The following is a 20,577-nucleotide window of genomic DNA, read 5'->3' as shown; positions in this document are numbered from 1 at the left end:
CTTTTTTTCTCTGATTTTTAAATAGCATCCAAAACACCTCTGAAAGCAAACTTACATCCACAAGCTCCAGAAAATATGCAGCCCACTCAAACAAGTCTCTTTTGTGAAAAGAGAGGATGCCTGAGAAGTGCCAGAGGCGGCGTTTTTGCCAACCTCATAGCATGTTATTCAGACGCCGCCAAATAAGGTCTCCCGAAGCGCACAGCTAGGCTAAGATAAGCGTGTCTCTCTATGCTGTTTTTTTCAGCTTAGCCCTTTCCCTCACAGCTGGGATGTCAAAGAATATAATACACCACTTGTTAGATATTCCCTGACCATGGTAATGTGAACATTTGCCCCATGTTTGAAAAATGAATCGTGAGTTTGAGGTTTTTTTGCACTTCAGAGAACTCCAGTGAGTCCTGACCTCCAAGAGGGGAGCCAGGGAACATGCATGCTTCTCTGGCTGTTTTCGGATGGAGTGTGGTGGGGGAGCGGGGAGGAGCGGGAGTGCGGTGTGGGAGGGCCGCACACATTGTTGCATGTGCATGCACACATCCTATTGCATACAGGGGGTGTCACGGTGTTAAGTGCATGTTGTTGGCTGCTGCTACTTGTAGGAGTTAAGGTTCAAATTCCCCTGTGCCCTTAGTCTGACAGCCATTATGGCTCCACCAGGCGCACTAGCCCACCGTTCCCATGTTTCAGGCTCCCCTGTGTAGGCAAACAGCACAAACCGACAGCAGTGTTTAACTGAGCCGAGGGGAAGTTACTGAGAGAAGTCAAGGTAAACAACATTCCCTACAGCCTCCAGTGAGCCAAAGACTGTTCCTCTCTCTGTCCCTCGAAGGGAAGAGGAAAGAGAAGGAAAGCAGCATTTAGATCAATGTTTTTGAGAGGAGAGTCTGATTGCAAGACTTTAAGTCTGAATCTTGAGCCTATTGAACCTGGGGGAAGCTACTTGACATTTCTGATCGTAGACATTCGGGGAGAGAATTAATCAAAGGGGCCTTAAATATTATACTCCATGCATCTCAAAAACACGGTGTTCATAGTAGAGTAGGTAGCATGCAGTGCCTTTATCATCAGCTCCCCACAACAACCTGAAATCCTGTTACACAGAGAGAAGCATGAATTAGGATACATTCAAACTATTTGCTATTTCTGGCAGAGAATACCATAGGAAAAAGTGGGTTCTCTGAGATGCACTTTGATTGCGTAATAATGCCAGACACCACTCTCTTGTAAGGTCGTGAGGCCATTTTTGCAGTGATTATTATATGTAGAGTACATAAACTTAACAATTGGTAAATGCACACGTGTTGCAAGTGATATGGCAGAAGCAGTGGAAAAAGTCAGCTGCTAATCGATCATGAAACCTGCCTCTTCTTCACTGTAACTGCTCCACACAGAAAAAATGTGGTCGGCGTCATGTGCACTCCTCTAAAAGTTGAACTTTTCTCAACTTTACAAAGTGCTCCAACTCTACCCAAAAAATGCCAAGTACAGCACCTTTGCCAAAAGTGGTCGCTTTCCATCCACATTGCAGCTGCTCCCCGTTGGCTTGAAAGAAAATAGGGCAGGGCAGTTAAGTAAAAAAAGAATAGTATAAAAATGCAATAAGAGGAAACGTGAAAAAAAAAATCTGAGGTTCTGTGATAATGATACTGATACTCCATGGCTTTCTCTCCTTCTCTGTTATTTGTTGTAATCTCTACCCCCCAAAGGCTTCGCTGCGCACTTTCACTCCTAAAGCCTGATTTTGTAAGAGAGAGAGAGAAAAAAAAAATGAAGAAAACAAACACTATCCATGCTGGGGCAGAAGTGTGCTCATGGCAACAACCGTGCAAACGTTTTTCTCATTTAGATTAGTCAAAGCCTAAAATACATACCAGGAACTGGCAACAGCTACGCACTGGAATACCTTCAGTTGAAAATTACCAATAATTACCATCCGCATTTTGTAATTTTCGTCCATTTACTTCACAAAGCTTTTCTTATGAAAGAGTCTCTTTAATACCAAACGCTGGCTAAAGCTGTCTATAAGGATTTACGGTTTCGGCAAACAATCCCCAGTCCTCTGGAAGCAATGTAAAGCACATGGGAGTGCATGTTGATTTTGTACATAGGACAAAATAAAGCATATCCATATAAAACTGTGAGATACCAAGTGTAGATGTCAAATCAAACGGGGAGGGCAATTCATCTCCTAGGCTAAAACTTTTCTTTGCCCTGGTACACACTGCCTCTGGGAAAAGCAATCTCCCATTCCTAGGCTTGTCCTGAGAGGCTGACAGGTTTCTTTGACGAGAGTAAAGGACGCTGGAGCAAACTCACAAAATGCCATGAAACAAAGGAGATAAACAAAGGTTTTACAAATTAAAGCAATTATCAAATACTTTCATTAATATCAATGATATTTGAAGTACATATCACAAAGGCTTTTTTGTGGTTTGAGAAAGTGAGAAATTGCAGGTCAATGTATACAGGGACTGATCTTTTAGACTGTGAAAAGAACAGAAAAAAAAACTAAGATAGGTCACTAATGTGTTTTCCAGTGTGAAATACTTTCTTTTCAATGGTTAATTTCCTCTGTGAGTCTTATGGGACTGGGCTATAGACCATTAAGGAGACTAGGGAGGAAAGTTACTCTGCGAACAAAATTTGAAGTCAGAGAAGTAGAGGCCTTCACAGCGAGAAATTATTTCCAAAATGTATACTACATGTGGGTGAACATGTTTTGAAAGCTTCTCAATGGCACACAAATGCTCTTTGAAATATGGTTGCAATAATACAAGAGGCAGTTGAGAATTTTGTACCGGGCTGTAAATTAAATACCGCCATACAGACAGGCCCGGCACTGGTCCTCGATAAACCCACTCCGACCCATTCAGCACTACAGGAGATATTGTTTTAACACATTCTCTGTGATAGGGGTATATATATCACAAAGCAGAAAAGTGCTACACAAACTCAATGGTTCCCTCACTGGAGACTGACAAGCTCTCAGGCCGTAGTGTTTCCTAAAGGGTCAGGCAGGTTAAAATCAGCCTCACCCCTCCCGACTGGCCTTGACTGAGGCCAGACTGAACAATGAGCCTGCCTGTGTTGCGTTTCCATGTCTGAGATTAAGAACAAATGAAACACTGCAATACAAGTGCAGTTACGTGGCCTTTAGTAATTAAGCTCTTTAAAAGTCCAAAAATACATTATAGAGTAGTGTTGAAACTCTGAACTGGTACATTAATAAGGGCAAACACAGAGAAAGATTAAAAAGGGTGGTATGCAGTGTGTTTGCACACACACACACACTCAAACACACACACTAACACACACATGAAAAAACCACACACACAAGCATACACAAACACACACACACGCAAGCACTAACACACATGAAAAAACCACACACACACAAGAGCCCAGAAACACATAAGCACACACCCATGCATGAACACACACACACACACACACACACACACACACACACACACACACACACACACACACACACACACACACACACACACACACACACACACACACACACACACAATGAGGGGGGGAGAGAGAGAGGGGGAGAGAGAGAGAGAGAGAGAGAGAGAGAGAGAGAGAGAGAGAGAGAGAGAGAGAGAGAGAGAAGAGAGAGAGAGAGAGAGAGAGAGAGAGAGAGAACGAACGAAATAGGACTTGTCCAGTTTTTGTCGTGGTTTGAGCTACAAAAAAACATTCATCTTAACGACTTTTGCAAATTGGACATAACTCTTTCGGAACACCCAATGTTCAGTCCAGCTACCAATTATGGCGAGTGTTGAACCACATACACTGTTACAGCAGATCAAGCTAGAGTACACCATTAAATGAACATGGGAAAAAATATTTGGCTGCAACGGCTGAACCGCTTCATAATTTATATCACAGTTGTTATTGAGGAAAAAAAAAAGAAGCAATTTTAACTCTCTGTGGCCACAAAAAGATTTCTCATGTGAAAATGTCTCTTTGCCGAACACGACTGAATTAGAGAATAAGCCAAAAACATTTTCCCAAACAGTGAATTACGGGTACATGATCAGATGTGACAAGTCATCAGTTACAGGGCAATCTTCATGTAAAATCTCTACATCACTGTCAGAGACAAACATAAACACTTTCTGGAGAGGAGCATGGAAAGAGTCCGATTGGCTGAAGTGCACTGACAAAACAATGCTTGTTCCTTTCAGGAACAGCAATTTTGAAATTGCCCTACACAATCTTAACAACAAAAGAGACTTCAACCCATGTAACTTTACAGAGTGAGAGACAGACAGATAGAGAGAGACAGACAGACAGACAGACAGACAGACAGATAGATAGATAGATAGATAGATAGATAGATAGATAGATAGATAGATAGATAGATAGATAGATAGATAGATAGATAGATACATAAGTAGAGAGAGAGAGAGAGAGAGAGAGAGAGAGAGAGAGAGAGAGAGAGAGAGAGAGAGAGAGAGAGAGAGAGAGAGAGAGAGAGAGATATAACAAGACCAAAGAAAAACATTGTTCTCTTTTAGCCTTCAACAGCTTTGACCCTGTTCCTTGGCCTGAAATATATCATTGATGCATTCTACCCTGATGTCCAGGAACAGCCCTTAGCAACAGTTACCCCCAGCTACAGCCCTTTGACTTGTGCTGCAATGGCATCTAGGGTCTACCGGGAAAATGGCACTTCGCACACACTGAGCTGTTTGCCTTTCTGAATTCCCATGACGGTTAGAAAGTGGAGTCATGTTTCCGCCACCGAATAAAACCCACTTTGTTTTCTGCTCCATCGGTCAAAGGCTCTGAAAATAGTCTCAGCTTTTCAAAGTTTATTACGATGTGTTTCTCACACATTGCTATAACAAGAGTGGTAGGAGGCCAAGATATTTTTGTCAGTGCCAATATGCTGCATTTAGCTTTAAAACACCAAATAACTACTTCTATAGATTTACCAAAAAAAAAATCTATAATATCTGTAATGATAAGTGATAGAGGAAAAAGCTTATGGTAGTTGTTGGCTTGGAACCATGTGCTTGTGTGTATTGCAACTGACCTTAACTACTCCATTCTCATGCATAGTGATGCAATTGTTGGGGTCCTTCGACAACTGGTACAGGGCCTGGGCTGTGGCACGGTGGACTGAGCAATCTTTGGACTTGAGGTAGCGCACCAGGGGGGCTACAGTTCCAGCATCCCCAAAGGACACCCTGTTGCTGCCCCACATACAGCAGCGGGCGATGGCCTTGGCCAGGTGGCGACGGAGCCTGTCATTGGTCTGTGTGGAGGAAAACAGGATGCTCTTGGTCACCAAAGATAAGACTCAAACAGCCACAAGCCCTACTATATTCCTACGAGAGGCTCAAGGTGTCATCTATCAACTCTCTTCTCATTAGCTAGATTTATGCTACAATGTCTGAGAAAATTGCATCATAAATCTATTGCTGAGACAGTTAAGTTGTATGTCAGCAGTAAATACAGTCTTGTTGAATAGGAAAATCTTGTTGTTTGTCTCCAGTGGTGAGCTGTACTTACTGTGTTTGTCAACTTGGCCAGCATTGGGACGACCCCCTGATCAGTGATGATTGCCAGATTCTCCTCGTCTTTGGCTATTTTGGCGATGGCGGCACAAACGCTTGCCAGAACCTCTTTGTTTGTTGACTTCAGCAAATTAACAATCAGTTCCAATCCGCCGACAAAGGAGCGAACCATTTCCCCTGCATCCTAAAGTCAAAGGACCTGTTATTAGCTGGTGCTCTCACCCTTTGCATATGAAGGATGAGACTGTAAAATCTGGGCAAAGAGGTGAATGTTTTAATCTGCCTAGGCAACATTCAAAGCTCAGTCAGTGCAGCCCAACCATATAGGACCGTTGCTTTCAATCATGCTTTCAACCATGTTTTCTGTTTGGCAGTGGAAAAGGTATGGACATAACAGCGCTGGCAGTTGTTTGATTTTGAATGGTTCTCTGGGATTTAGTTGTCAAACACCAATACAGTTGATCACATCATCATAGGGGTGAGTAAATTACACAAAAAGGATTCAGGATTGCAGGTTTAAGACAACATTCAATAAAATACTGTTATTTTGTTAAACCAATTTCAAAAGTGCAAGAACAACCCCCCACATACTGCCGACTGTCATGTCATTTTGATCTGTCTGATTCAGGAATAAGCACTTGACATCTTTGTCAGCTTCTCTTGTCCTTATTTTTCACAGCAAGGGAAACAAACATAGCATTAGAACTGAGCAGTGGCATTTTAAAACCTTTGCCCCAAGCCGACACAGTGTAGACTTAAGGCTTCATGGTTGGAATCCATGGCACCAGTGGGGTTGTGGGTACCACAGGACTTTCAGCCACTTATGGGACAATGTCTACAGAGCCAAGATCCCGGTGGCGAGTGTTGAGTGAACCACAGCAGAATAGCAGGCATGGATGCTTCAGTGGCTTCGCACATCTGGTCACTGTTTCAAATCACAACTCACCATATCACCAGCTGCCAAAAGGAGGAATAATATCAAGGTGGCTGGGGCTGTAATGTTCAATGCCATAAAAATAGAGAAGAAATTTCCCCGAAAATGTACAATTATGCATGACTGGATGTAAATCACAAAGCATGCTTAATCTGTTTTAACTCAAACATCAATTTAAATGTCCAGTACTGATGTATCATAAAGAACTGTGGAATATAATAAAACCAGCATTCAGTGCGAAACTTGCACTGACCAGCCAAAACATAAAAACCACCTGTTGTGTAGGCCCCCCTTGTGTCGCCAAAACAGCTCTGGCCTGTTGAGGCATGGACTCCACAAGACCTTTGAAGGTGTCCTCTGGTATCTGGCACCAAGACATTAGCAGCAGATCCTTTAAGTCCTGTAAGTTTCGAGGTGGGGCCTCCATGGATTGGACTTGTTTTTACAGCACATCCCACAGATGTTCAATAAGATTGAGATCTGGGGAATTTGGAGGCCAAGGCAACACCTTGAACTCTGTCATGTTCCTCAAACCATTCCTGAACAATTTTTGTAGTGTGGCATGGCACATTATCTTGTTGAAAGAGGCCACTGCCATCAGGGAATACCATTGCCATGAATGGGTGTACTTGGTCTGCAACAATGTTTAGGTAGATGGTACGTATCAAAGTAATATCCACATGAATGCCAGGACCCAAGGTTTTCTAAGCAGAACATTTCCCAGAGCATCACACTGCCTCCGCCTGCTTGCCATCTTCCCACAGTGCATCCTGGTGCCACCTCTTCCCCCAGGTAAACGATGCACATGGATCTGGCTGTCCACATGATGTAAAAGAAAATGTGATTCATCAGACCAGACTACCTTCTTCCATTGCTCCATGGTCTAGTTCTGACACTCACATGTCAATTGTAGGCACTTTTGATGGTGTACAGGGGTCATCATGGGCACTCTGGCCGGTCTGCGGCTACGTAGCAAGCTGTGATACACTGTGTCCTGACACCTGTCTATCACAGCCAACATTAACTTTTTCAGCAATTTGAGCTACAGCAGCTCTTCTGTGGGATCGGACCAGATGGGCTAACCTTCGTTCCCCATGCTCATCGATAAGCCTTGGGCACCCATGACCCTGTCACTGGTTCACTGGTTGTCCTTCCTTGGAACACTTTTGGTAGGTACTGGCCACTGCATAGTGGGAACATCCCACAAGACTTGCTGTTTTGGAGATGCTCTGACCCAGTCGTTTAGCCATCACAATTTTGCCCTTGTTGAAGTTGCTCAGATCCTTACGCTTGCCCATTTTTCCTGCTTCCAACACATCAACTTCAAGAACTGACTGATCACTTGCTACCTGATATATCCCACCCCTTGAAAGGTGCCACTGTAACGAGATAATCAATGTTATTCACTTACCTGTCAGTGGTTTTAATGTTTTGGCTAAACGGTGTACATTTGATCCATTCTTTTAAGTAAGCTATAGTTTCTACAGGAATTTAATCAAACTCAGTATTGAAAAATAGCAGATCCTATAACATGAATTTAATGTACGTTAATGTACTGATACTTTAGGTGAGCTGGATGTTTGACTGTGTTCCCCTCTCTAACAGAGAGCTCATACAGTAGCTGAGATCTGGCCAGGGTGCGGTTGCTGTCTATGGGCCCTGTGATGTTGTGCCAGAGGATGAGCTGTGTGTGCAGTGCAGGGCCTAGGAGCCAGAGCCAGAAGCCGACCCCCAACACACACAGGAAGCCCTTCCTCAAGAATACTGATGATGGCCGGCCGGGAGTCCCAGCGACAGAGGAAGCACTCTCAAGCCACCAGCTGCGACAGACTAGCCAGGATCTCTTTCAGAGCCTGGATGGGCCCCCAGATCTGAAAATCCACAGCATTATGAGGCTACACACGGAAAGGTCTCTCTCGCTGTCCTCTCTTTTCCTCCTTTTACCCGATGAGATGAAATAGAAAACACATTATATCCTGTGTATGATTTCAAGCTGAGGAAAGGAAGCCAAGCTCAAAACAGTGATGCAGAGGCTGCCCTGAGCTTTTCCCTGAAGTGATCATGCATGTTTACTGTGTCAGGAAAAACTAAATCAAGTATCCATAGTTGCACGATGTCCAGGCAAATAGATAATTAAACCCATGAGAGGACAGGTTCTTCTTCACTGATTGAGAAATGAAGCTGAGTGATTTTCTCCTATAACAATAAAGTACTTATGAAATATGCAGAATTAAGCTGTGGAGCAGGCTAGCCAGTGCTATATATGCCTGACTCTGTCTGAGGGGGGGCAGTGGTATGGAGCATCAGCAGATGCATGCATAGCATGGGTCTCTCATAAATCCACAATGGAACTGCTAACTGGAACCACATGGGATTTTTTTTATCTAAATAACTACTGCACTGAAGCAGCTGTATCAGGTTCCCCAGCTCGATGGGCAAAAAGAACTATTTAGCTCTTGTCATTGCCCTGGTCTCAGAAAAATCACCCAAAGAGCATGTACATGTATTTCCCTCAAATTTGGCACAATGACGTCCAGACAAACATTGTCAAACTTTGTTAACATTCAGTAGTGGGCCCATGGTACTCCTAACCCTCCATATGGTTGCCATGCATCATTTTTGCCAAACTTCTGAGCCAGAGAAATTCCATCTAGTGAAAAAGGCTTCACCCCCAAGACACCTGTCTGGGCCCAATATATCTGTTTAAACTTAACCAGATTGTCCCACTGACAAACTGTTTACTCTAATCACAGTGATAATCTAATAGAACAACACTATGTTTGTACTTGGAAATTATATGAGCCCCCTGGTATCAAAGGGCCACTGACATTTCACTGAAATAGGGGTTGATTGACACTGGTGTTGTAATACCAGACTACAGATGAGGGAAGATGGAGTAAAAGAGGCCGGTATATTTAATGAAAACAGGATGACCTTACTCTCACGTTTAAAAATCTAAATATCTTTTTTCATTCCTTGAATAGTTTTATCTAAAATTACAAAAACTACATCAGTATTCATTTGAAGTTGACTATTCTGCCTTTTGCACATGCCTGATGACAGCAGCATTTAAAAAGGTTCTTAAATGCTGTGGTCTTTTTTGCAAGCCTCTGCTTTGTACATGTTAAGGAGTGTTTGTATTATGGAACGGGTTCACAGGAGACACTGTCTGGCACCCTTTGCACTGTGCAAAGCTACTGCCTGGGTTGTGTGCCTCTGTAACTAGTAGCATGTTTAGGGGAGATTTTCAGCTAGGGAATCAGAAGTCATGCCACAGGATATTACTCTGAGTCCTCTCTGCCTACTTCCCATTTCACCAAACACAGTGTGCTGAGGAGGCTCCTCTGCTTCATATTAGCCCAGGGTTCATGTAAGCCTCAGCTGAAACAGCTCTGCCCCTACAAACCTCCCAATTGCAGTTTAGATAGAAGGCTTTAGAGACCCGCCTGGTGATATAAGCAAGCTACTGGGAGCAGGATCTACTTCTTGATGATGAGACAACATTAACTGTGCATACCTCTTTGATTTATAGTATATCATTGTGGTTAAAGTCTGTTTCACTCCTAAAAAGACAGAGAGAGTTGGACAAGAAATGTAATCAAAAGTAATAAAAAAAGTGAAATATGTACCTTTGCATTCTCAATACACAGACAAATGGCCCATGCAGCACTGGCTTGAACATCTGCGTTGGGATTTTTCAACAGCGACCAGAGCAGGCGAACACCATCTAGATGGTCAATGATCCTAGAGATAGAGAGAAAGAGAAGATTAAAACCCAGGAGAGAGGGAGAGAGAGAGAGAGAGAGAGAGAGAGAGAGAGAGAGAGAGAGAGAGAGAGAGAGAGAGAGAGAGAGAGAGAGAGAGAGAGAGAGAGAAGGAGGTAGAGAACAACATTGTGTTTCTATTTCAAAATTACTTATCAATTATTATGGGTAATAAGTTGTACAGTATCTCATAATGTCTCACAATCAGCCTGTTTTCCCCCTCATACCTTTTTTTAACAATGTTTTATTGTATCACTTTATGTTGTTGCATTGCTCTTATATACATAATACTGTTGATCTCATTGTGTTTTTGAATTATCATATACATTGTGCTTTAGCAAATCTGTACATAACTACAATCATGCCAATGAAGCTTCTTTGAATTTGAGTGAGATTAAGAGTGAGGAGTGGTGGGAGCAATGAATGGAGGGATATGGGAAGAGTGAAAAAGAATGAAAGAGTGCAAAAATGAGAAAGACATAGTGGACATGTTACTCTGATCTTCGATTAACCTCGTTCTCACACTTGGCAGAGGTCAAGAGGACAACTTTTCTTTTTATTAGACCTGTTTTTTTTCAGAGCTCTGTTCATATCAACTTGCTCAGGAACAGGCACTGTATAACCACTGCCAAGCATGATCAAAGGAGTCATCCACTGAAGCATGGGCTTTCCATCACAACCCGCCTTCAGTCCCATACAGTTCCTCTCCGACTCTGAAACCCACCCACTGTCTGTTAACTCAAGTCACCCTCCATAGGGAAGCTCAGTGATGCTAGGGCCAGAGGTTAACTGGTATACATCTGTGTGTAGCGCTTCATACATGGATTTATAAATAGAAACTAAGACAAACTCATACTGTATGGTGGTGGCTTGTTTTTCAACCCCGCAAAAAAGAGGATCTCTTTCCAAATCAAACAGAGCCAGAGACAGGTCTCTCTATATTTCATAGGGTCTGAGCAAAGTTTATTTAAGCGTGAGCTGTATTTCATGCAGCATACATGACTGTAGTAAGGACTGCAGTCAGGGTCTGGGAACCCAAAGAATTACGCCACAGTGCACCCGTTGTCTGGTATAAATAACATGTAACGTGTTCCCCATGTGTGCTTCCACCAACAAGGCCGACATTGAATGCTGTCGTAATTACTATAACACTCCCTAATCACAGTATCTCCGTGACTGGCAACGAGCGAACACTCATCGGGGACGTCCCCTGCGCCATCTGTCTTCCGTTTGCACATAAATCAGTCTGGGGGGATCATAACACAAGATTCCAGTCCGCGGGGCCTCTTAAATCCAGACCAAAAACAAAAACCGAGCATCATATCGTCCGCCAAAACAGCTCTGTCCTCCCAAGAAGCAGGTATGAAATGCATTAGCAATGAAGATACAGCTGACAGTGATGGATTAGAGGAGGAGACCACAAACCCTGGAGGCACTGAACAACGTGTGTCCGTCCTTGTAACTACAGAATTCTTCAGAGGAAGTGCTATGTCATTAACCACATGTTGCCTACCAATTTAGAATGAAAACAAACATAAGAGCATTTTATGGAAATTTTTTTAAGTGATTAGGACTTACTTTTAGTTTTCAGTAGCTACAGATAATGCGGTATTGCTTGGGAATGATAATTAGAAAATGATTGCACTGAACATCATATGGTGCTGTTTGAGTGATAGCTTTTACTGGCAGGGGGAAGCCATGCATAACAGACAGGAATTTTGTAGCTCACTGTGTGGCTACAGCAAAGATATGCATACATTACATCGTTTTGTTTGTTTTGCTTAAACAGCAAAAGTCTACTTGACCACTGGCAGTCTGAAAAACAGCTCTGGCCTTGTTGGTTTGAAGCAGGAAACAATCAAACGTGAGTTATGTTAATTGCTCAGCAAACAACTGTACACATACATGTCTCAAAATAAGTTATCACCACAAGACACACAAAAAATTCCTGTGCAAATAACACCTTTCGGTCTACAGCTTAGTGTAAATGCTAAAAGATTACAAGGCCTGGCCAAAATATATGTGCCATGTGAAAATGAGGAGAACATGGCTGCCAGGTTGATCAGCCTACATGTAAAACACTACTGTTGTTGGACTATCTCCTGCAGTTAGTGGCTTTATTGTGTCACAATATGGCACGTCTTTTATCCAACTTTATTGTTCTATTCTACTATGTTTCCCCCTCCTGCAAATGTATTACCCTCTGATACAATTACTGGCTGACTAACAGTGTGCATTCAAACGGAAAGCTTCATTTGTGTGTAGCGTTAATAAAGAGGGCTCTCATGGTCCCCGGACCATGCAATGTTCTGCAGTATTCAGGGTGAGGCTGAATGAAAGCGTAAGAAGAACGCAGACCATTCTAGACTGTGTTCACCATGTTTTTTTTCCAACCATGAGGTCTGAAGCAGAGCCTTAGTTACAGTATGTTCCCCTGACCAACTCAAGCCCTTACAGTGACCACAGACCGCAGGAAAACACTGGAAATAAAACCACTACCGTATTTAACGCAGCAGGTACAATAAACTAAGCTTTTAAAATGTGTCATTAAGCCGGCGATGAAAGAAAACCTACCTGTATAATTACACATTAAAATAACATACATTCCTTTAAATATTGGCCATGAGAGCCGAATGATACTGTCTTTGGATCATTGTTTTTGTGTTATTCCCTTGTCCTAACATATGACATCATTACTTAGCCAGGATAATGCGTTGGACCAAATTCAGTAACAACAATAGGTAAGCTGCTAATCACCTCTAAGCAGACTGTCTGCCCAGTAAAAACACTGTACTGTAAATGTGATCTGTGGAAGATGACAAACATCCAAAGAAAGGGGGACCTTGGCAGATGTACTTGAAGGGAGAGAGACTTACACCATGCTCTCCATCTCTGTGGCACAGGCACCAACTGCCTTGGTCACATTCACAAGCAGTGCCTTGACAAATGAGGGAGAGAAAGAGCACCCGCATGAATCACGATATGAACAAACAAATAAAAATCAAGCAGGTCTTTGATAGTACATGTTTCCTGGTGCAGCTGGGAGTAATTAAACATGCCTGGTTGGTTCCAGTGAGTAGGTTGACCAGTGGTTGGATGCCCCCACACTTGCGGATAATGGCCTTGTTATCGGGCACCTGTGCACACTCCCCCAGAGCTCCTACTACATTTACCAGCACCTCCTCAGGTTGCTCAGTTAGCAAGCTGATCAGGATCTCCAGGGCTTCGTACTCCTCAAACCTGAGAAATTAGAGAGGCTCGGGTTTTACCAGCGTCTTAGCGAGATTGTCATTGTATCAAGTATTGCACCTTGTCACCACATTGTCTTGTTGTGTCAGCTAACATCAAACGGGGAATGAACAGGAGCTTCATGACAGGGACTCAGCAGATTGTATGAAGAAGAATGAAAGAACAAGACTACATTCAGAGTCCGGGTAGCATAGCGGTCAATTCCGTTGCCTACCAACACGGGGGTCACCAGTTCGAATCCCTGTGTTACCTCCGGCTTGGGCAGGTGTTCCTACAGACACAATTGGCCGTGTCTGCGGGTGGGAAACCGGATGTGGGTATGTGCCCTGGTTGCTGCACTAGCGCCTCCTCTGGTCGGTCGGGGTGCCTGTTCAGGGGGGAGGGTGAACAGGGGGAATAGTGTGATACTCCCACGTACTACGTCCCCCTGGCAAAACTCCTCACTATCAGGTGAAAAGAAGCGGCTGGCGACTCCACATGTATCGGAGGAGGCATGTGGTAGCAACCAGGATGGCTCGGAAGAGTGGGGTAATTGGATGGATACAACTGGGGAGAAAAAGGGGGGAAACTGAAAAAAAAAAGACTACATTCATGCACTTGACCCAGTAGCAGAGGCAGCTTCCCATGCCCCAGCATGTACTCTGCATTACCAAGGGTTTTGTGTGACTTAGAAAACCTCACTGTTTTTTTTGTGATACAGCATTGTTTGCCAGGTTTATAGAGTGGTAAACTAGAGTAAATATTTAAGAGGGATATAACGCGGTTACATACAGCCTCAACAAACCTCTGATGTACGGTTAAGTTGTATGACTGTTTTTATTTACAGTTACAGTCACTGGCAACATAGCCCTTATGCTATTGTAGATGTCCAAGACTATTTGTTTTTAGTCAGGGTCCACTGAAACACTGCCTACTCTTGCAAAAGAAAACAGTACTAACGAACAGAGCTCTTGCCAAATTTGAGTACAGTGAAACTTACCAAAAAGAAAAACAATGGTCTTCCTATGCCACCACTGAAGTGTCATCTGCAGCCGACTACAGTAGAATTATCTTGTAATCGTGCACATAACTTTTGATAAATGGACAGGCAAGCCATGTCTATTTTTGTTAAGCCAATCCCGACTCGGATAATTACGTGATGGCAAGAGTAACATTACATAAAGCTGCCTGAAGCTGCTTGCACTGCAAACACTAGGTTCCACTTAAAGCCTGTCAAAAGGCTCAAGAGCCACAGTGGGGCTTCTGTGTTGCAGATTCTTATGATTGATTATCTACCTTTTCCTTCTCTCCCTCATGTGTTACAGCATCTGCTGTCATTTCAGGGTCTGTGAGCAGTGATTCTTCCTAGGAAGTGGCACAGTGATGACCAAAGAGGGATGGAGAAACCAACAGATACACTTGGAGACTGAAGCTGAACAGACAGAACTTGAATTCATGTGAAGTAGAACAGCAAAAAGTGATCAGCTATGGGCTCAGCAAAGCGTTTTAGACAGAACCTGAGGTAAGGAAAAGTATCATTTGGATAGGCAATTATGGTTTGCTCATCATAGCACTGGAAGAGAGGTAAGATGGAGGGGTAGTCAGTAATTGGAAGCAAACCCCACAATCTTGACCCCAAACATTATTGTGCTGGCAAATACAGTCCAAGACTTGGCAGTCATAACTTTCCATTGCAAAGTTATTCCCTCAGTCTTTTGTTAAGGATTTTTATACAGCGCTTGTGTGTCTGTAACACCTAAGAATGAGAGTTCAATGGGCCACAGATCAGTGCTTCCATAAATCTGCTTTTAAATCCACGCTAAATAATATTTCAATGTTTTGTTTTTTTTGCAATACTTTTACAAAGTCTTTTTTTTTTTCATACATACGTGTAAACTTTGGCCCCGACCCGGCCCTTTCTGTAACACTGGAAGTAGTCTTGTGGAAATCATAATCTCTTGACATTAAGACAATGTGTGTTTTACACAAACACTCATAAGTTACGAATGTAATTATATTTCTGGCCATCAATCATCTCTCATTTTGATGCATCATTAATCAGGTAAATAGCTAACACATGCTGCTGCTAGTCTTAAATGGAGGTCTCCCTGCCTGCCTCTATACTGTCCAGACCATGCAAAAGATCACTCACATAAAGGCTTGCTGTGTGCAAATGGCTACAAGGTCTATTTCAGGTTCTTGTAATTCACGAAAAAGAAAAAAAAACAGAATACCTCTCTCTCTTGTTACTGGTGTAGCAAAATATATTCTAAAATAATTTTCATCTCACAACATCACTCAGCCTATGATTGATTCTGAAATGAGTGCATGCCCCGAGTAGCTCTCACTGAAACTCTCTGTTACCATTAGCGGTCTTTTCCTTTTGACAGTAATGGCTTGGTCATTTCATTCCAAGCTTACATCTGACCTTGACAGTTTTATAAATGATTAAAATAACTCTAATAGAAAAAATGTATGAAAAATAATAAGACAATCGCATATCTACCTTACAAACAATATGTCTTAAAAATAATTGCCGTGCAACATGCTGGTTCACTTTTATGCTGGCAGCCAAATTTCGGCCATTGTTCACACCAAACCACCTGCAACATCCAAAAATAAATAAATAAATAAATAAAGCAAACCCAACACACACAGTAAAAATACTTAATGGGATCACTGCAGCCACGTTATGCCCCTTTAGTTCTCTCACGTAGATACCTGCAAGTATTACATTAACGATAATAAAATTGAGGGCAACCTTTAAAGTCTTTTGATGTGCGCAAATCAAGTGTCACCAATTGTGGTTTACATGTGGTTAATGGTACCATTATCATCATTCCTAGTGTTATTTTTATTATTATTATTATTACTTTTTCCTTGCATAGCAACAATGTTATGAGTAATTACACTAGGGCATGGAGCCTATGCTGGGAGTGTACTGAGATGCCGTATTACTCACGGCCAGTGTAGTTAACTTGTTTTATCGCCATGCCAAGCTGCTCTAAAAAGGGTTCCCAGTCTGCCATTTCTGCTGTTTTTTTTAAGAGGGTTTCTCTTTCAAAACTGAGTTGAATATGCAGGCTTGCTCGGAAGCCAGTGGCTGAGGAATAATGTGAAAGGTTCATTTAGTACACAAAAAAGTAAGAATTCTTCATTCTTTACGGTAATATGTTGACGGAAATGTCTCTTTGATGCTAAAAGTGCAAACGTTTTATCTAACCGATTATCATTGTTGAGCCTAGTCAAATCTGTCCACCTGCTTTTATGCAATTGTATGGAATCATGTAATGGATTCCTTACTTAATCTAATGTGGTGTGACAGCTGACACTCACTTCCAATTGAGAGGACTTAACTTGGACTCTCAGTGTTAGATATCATCCTGCCGGTTATGATGTATGAAGTGCAGGGAGATCTGGATGAGTATTACTGGGCATTTTTCTTACTATTCTTAGAATAGAATTGCAACACAATTGGAGTTTTACTGTTTCAGAGTCACATGTTAAACATTCTCACATAATCTTTCCTCAACATAAAACCACGAATCTCCAAAAGAGTATTCTTACTGAAACAAATGATTAACAGACAATGTCTTATTAGAACGCTGGCTCCATTGATGAACGCAGGCCTTGAATTTACTGTGAAGTTACCACGGTATTAAATCAATGCATGTGGTTTGTATGTTATATTCCTTGCCTCCCACTGAATAAGGAAACAAATATGCCTAAATCATTTGTTCGTGGAAGCCCTTCTGGAAAGGTATTGGGCTGCCAGGCATGGTCTCTGGGGATTATTTATTTTAGAAGGAAAATTACAGATTTAAGAAAATTATCAGACACTAAAGTGAAAGCCAAAAACAATTTCAGAAATGTAACTGTTGAAGGCACTGGGCTAAATGAAACTAAAATAACTGTCTGCTGTACATGACAAATGATTAAAAGCTCCATCAGTTTGCACTCTCAGACATCAGGCAATCACCATCTTGAGTTTGAAACCCCTCGGTATGTGCTTAGCTGTTTTTCGACACTAGCTAATACATCGCTGGTTTCTATAAAGTCAACACTTTAACTTTGTCTTTCATTTAATGGTGGAAAACAGTGCGTTCCACTCAGACAATCACATGAAATGTCGGAGCTAATACAAAAACTGTACATTATGCCCAAATAAACACTTCAATCACACATCATGTAAAAGCAGAGGGAGATATGACGGTATGAGAGTGGAAAAAATGAGACAACTAGTATGTGAAAGATTGAAGAGCCCCCATAAAAGCAGCACATAGGATGATTGTACAGCAACCCTAAGGCACACCAAGACACAGCTGAACCCCTCTAAATGCTGTTGCAGGGCTTTTCACTGGATTCACATACAGCACTAGTGCTGCTAACCGCATCAACTTTGCAAACATATTTTCCAAACATTATGGGCACATGTGGGGGATACGCTTAATTTCAATTAACCCCCTTCTAAATGGAGGGCCATTAGGTTTCTGTTCCTATGTGCGGGATTTGACAGAATAATCCGTCACCACTAATTACAAATAAGTAGTCATACATCTTAAAACATTGGGATATTTCATACCCCCTTGTATGTTTAAAACAGCACCTTTTACTAGTATTAGTCGACTTGTTATTACACTTAATTCACATTTGTATATGTGTGTGTGTATGTGTTCTTGTGTGCTTATGTGTGTTATGAAGAAGTACTAAAGTGAAACCCAGATTCCTGGTGTACTTAGCCACGTTCTCCATGCTGATGGAACATTTCCAGATGGCTCCGGTGGTGGCAGCTAGGAGCTGCTTGTTGTCTGCCTTGCTCAGCAGAGAAACCAGGGGCTGTAAGCCCTTGTACTGTCGCACCAGATCACGGGTAAGCTTGTCCTCTGCACACTCAGGGGCAAAAAGAGTCAAAAGGGGACATTTACTTCTAAAGTCTGGGTGTAATAAGGAGACCAAAACTCTGATATTTCATTTCATTTTTCTACAAAAAAGATATGTATGGAATTACTGTATGGAACACTGTATCCTGCATGAAAACAAAAAACAGTTACCTTAAAGATTGCACTGGCACAGTGCATTTGAAGCTCAGGGTTGTCACAGCTGAGGTTTTTGACCAAGTCCTTGATCATGCCCTCACTCTGAATAGCAATTCTGTAGCTTTCCTGTAGCATATAAAACAAACAAAACAAAAAAGCCCCCACATAAAACAGAGAAAGAAATCAGCTGCAGGTTTTTACTGCACAATTCATATGCCTCCTTCTACAGCATAACCACTTGTAACATTTCACTTTGTCAGGAGTGGACAGCTCACCTCTGAGGCACATTCCTGAAGAGTGCCCACCACAGGGGTGAGCATATTCTCGTGGGGGGACTTGAGCAGACGTGCCAATAGAGGGATACCCCCAGCCTTACGGATGGCCTCCTTGTTCCTGGTACTCTTGCTAAGGCTCCAGAGGGCCAGAGCCCCGCAGCGGGCCACCTCTACATCCTTCTCCTGCTCTGGAGTCAGCGTGGCCGAATCAGGAACACAGTCCAGCAGTTCCACCTGATTGTAGAGATAGACGTGAAATCTAACATACATGGAATAACACAACCACAAGCATGATGCAGTCACTCAGACAAACCCAGCGAACCTGACCTGAATTCAAGGACTCTAAAAGTTTCACTGGCTGAACTAGGGCGATAATAGCTTTTTCCAGATGAGAAAAGCAAGTTGTTGGCTGTGATTAGGGGCATAATTAAAATTCTATTACCATAGGGTTTGATAGACTTAAAAAGCCAGAGACGCCATGAGCGGAAAAATGTCAAGGCAGATGTTGATGTTAGGCCTGAAAACCCCAGTGTGACGGTTTATGGTCATCACTCAGTGTTTTAATCTATAGTTCCTGGCCAGTGAGACAGAGCAGGCAAAGCTATTACTAACAACACAGTTCAAAGGTGGTCTTGTAGTGTAGCGTGAAATTAATCTGCCTCCGTGAGTGACTTGCACATGAGAACATCCGATTTGGATCTGAGGAAAATATACAAGGCATGGGTGCTTTAATCACAGGTCTCTCTGTAAATAAACATGAATGCAGGTTGGGGGATGTCAAAGACATTCTATCTGTTCTACCACTGGATCCACTCTGGTGTTTGAGAGACTAGGTTAAAAAGAACAGGGTTTGTCACTATCTGGCAACTGCTGTACTGACAGGAAAGGACATTAATGGGTCACTGTGCATTAGTTTAGGCAGAACTTGTGTTGTTTCATGTACCATACAAGCAGATAGCAAACAATAAAAGGTAAGGGGTACATCCATACACTAAGCTACACAACACTATATTATACCAAAGATGGTTTAATGTGTGTTATTGATAAAGTAATCACTTGCCAGTTAAAAACTGGCCCACCTTTTGGGCTGTAAAAACCATACTTTAACCCTCACATGTGCAGAGATGGAATACTCCAAACTGCCCTATGCCAAATGCTATCACAATAGTAACAAATGTGACAGGACAGACATCTGCTGTTTTTCGCAAAAAAAAAAAAAAGATCATCACAAAACTATAACTTTTATTTCTGTAAGATAACAGTGCTGGGCAACAATGGCCGGCATGTAAAATGGATGCAAGAGTGGGCAATCTTGAAATGTTTCCATTAATGCCTTGACACTGAAAGTTTTACATTGAGAGCTGATCTGCAATTTTCTTTTCCTTCTGCTCTTTGTCATGACATTTACTAAGTCTAGAAACAGGGTTAGAGTGACAGTCCAATGGCTCCCCCATATTAAACCAACCTGAACTTTTCCTTAGTACCATTCTACTATGACTGACCAGTCTCTTGATGCCTCTGTACTGCCTGACGGTCCTCCTTGCTCTGCGGAACTTGGCCACATTGGCGATGGTCTCCGCAGCCAAGGCTTTGAGGTCCTTGACTGGTGAGTCTAGAATCTTCACCATGGTCTGCAGGCCACCCAGGTCAGCAATAGCACGCCGGATCTGAGAATTTTGGCTAATCTTCCGCAGGATTTTCAGGGATCCAATCTAATCACACAGATATACCAAACATCCTCAGACAATAATCAAATTATGAAAAAATGACATATGTCATGAGGGAAAAGACACTGCCATGCCT

At 42.4% G+C, this 20,577-nt stretch overlaps 1 protein-coding gene across 2 annotated transcripts in view; it reads right to left on the bottom strand.

The window, feature by feature from the left end:
• odad2 (outer dynein arm docking complex subunit 2) overlaps positions 1-20,577 on the bottom strand; it is a 39,804-nt gene that overhangs the window by 2,696 nt on the left and 16,531 nt on the right. For both annotated transcript variants that reach the window (XM_056299792.1, XM_056299790.1), the window contains exons 11-19: positions 20,277-20,486; positions 18,775-19,008; positions 18,515-18,625; positions 18,199-18,353; positions 13,295-13,475; positions 13,112-13,173; positions 10,101-10,215; positions 5,533-5,721; positions 5,054-5,275 (exon numbers count right to left, since the gene is read on the bottom strand). In XM_056299792.1, coding sequence (XP_056155767.1) covers positions 5,054-5,275; positions 5,533-5,721; positions 10,101-10,215; positions 13,112-13,173; positions 13,295-13,475; positions 18,199-18,353; positions 18,515-18,625; positions 18,775-19,008; positions 20,277-20,486 — 1,479 coding nt within the window. The remainder of the gene's footprint in view (positions 1-5,053; positions 5,276-5,532; positions 5,722-10,100; positions 10,216-13,111; positions 13,174-13,294; positions 13,476-18,198; positions 18,354-18,514; positions 18,626-18,774; positions 19,009-20,276; positions 20,487-20,577) is intronic.

The sequence above is a fragment of the Lampris incognitus genome, chromosome 19 (assembly GCF_029633865.1).
Source record: "Lampris incognitus isolate fLamInc1 chromosome 19, fLamInc1.hap2, whole genome shotgun sequence".
NCBI classification, from domain to species: domain Eukaryota; kingdom Metazoa; phylum Chordata; class Actinopteri; order Lampriformes; family Lampridae; genus Lampris; species Lampris incognitus.
This window is presented reverse-complemented; position numbering and strand designations above follow the sequence as displayed.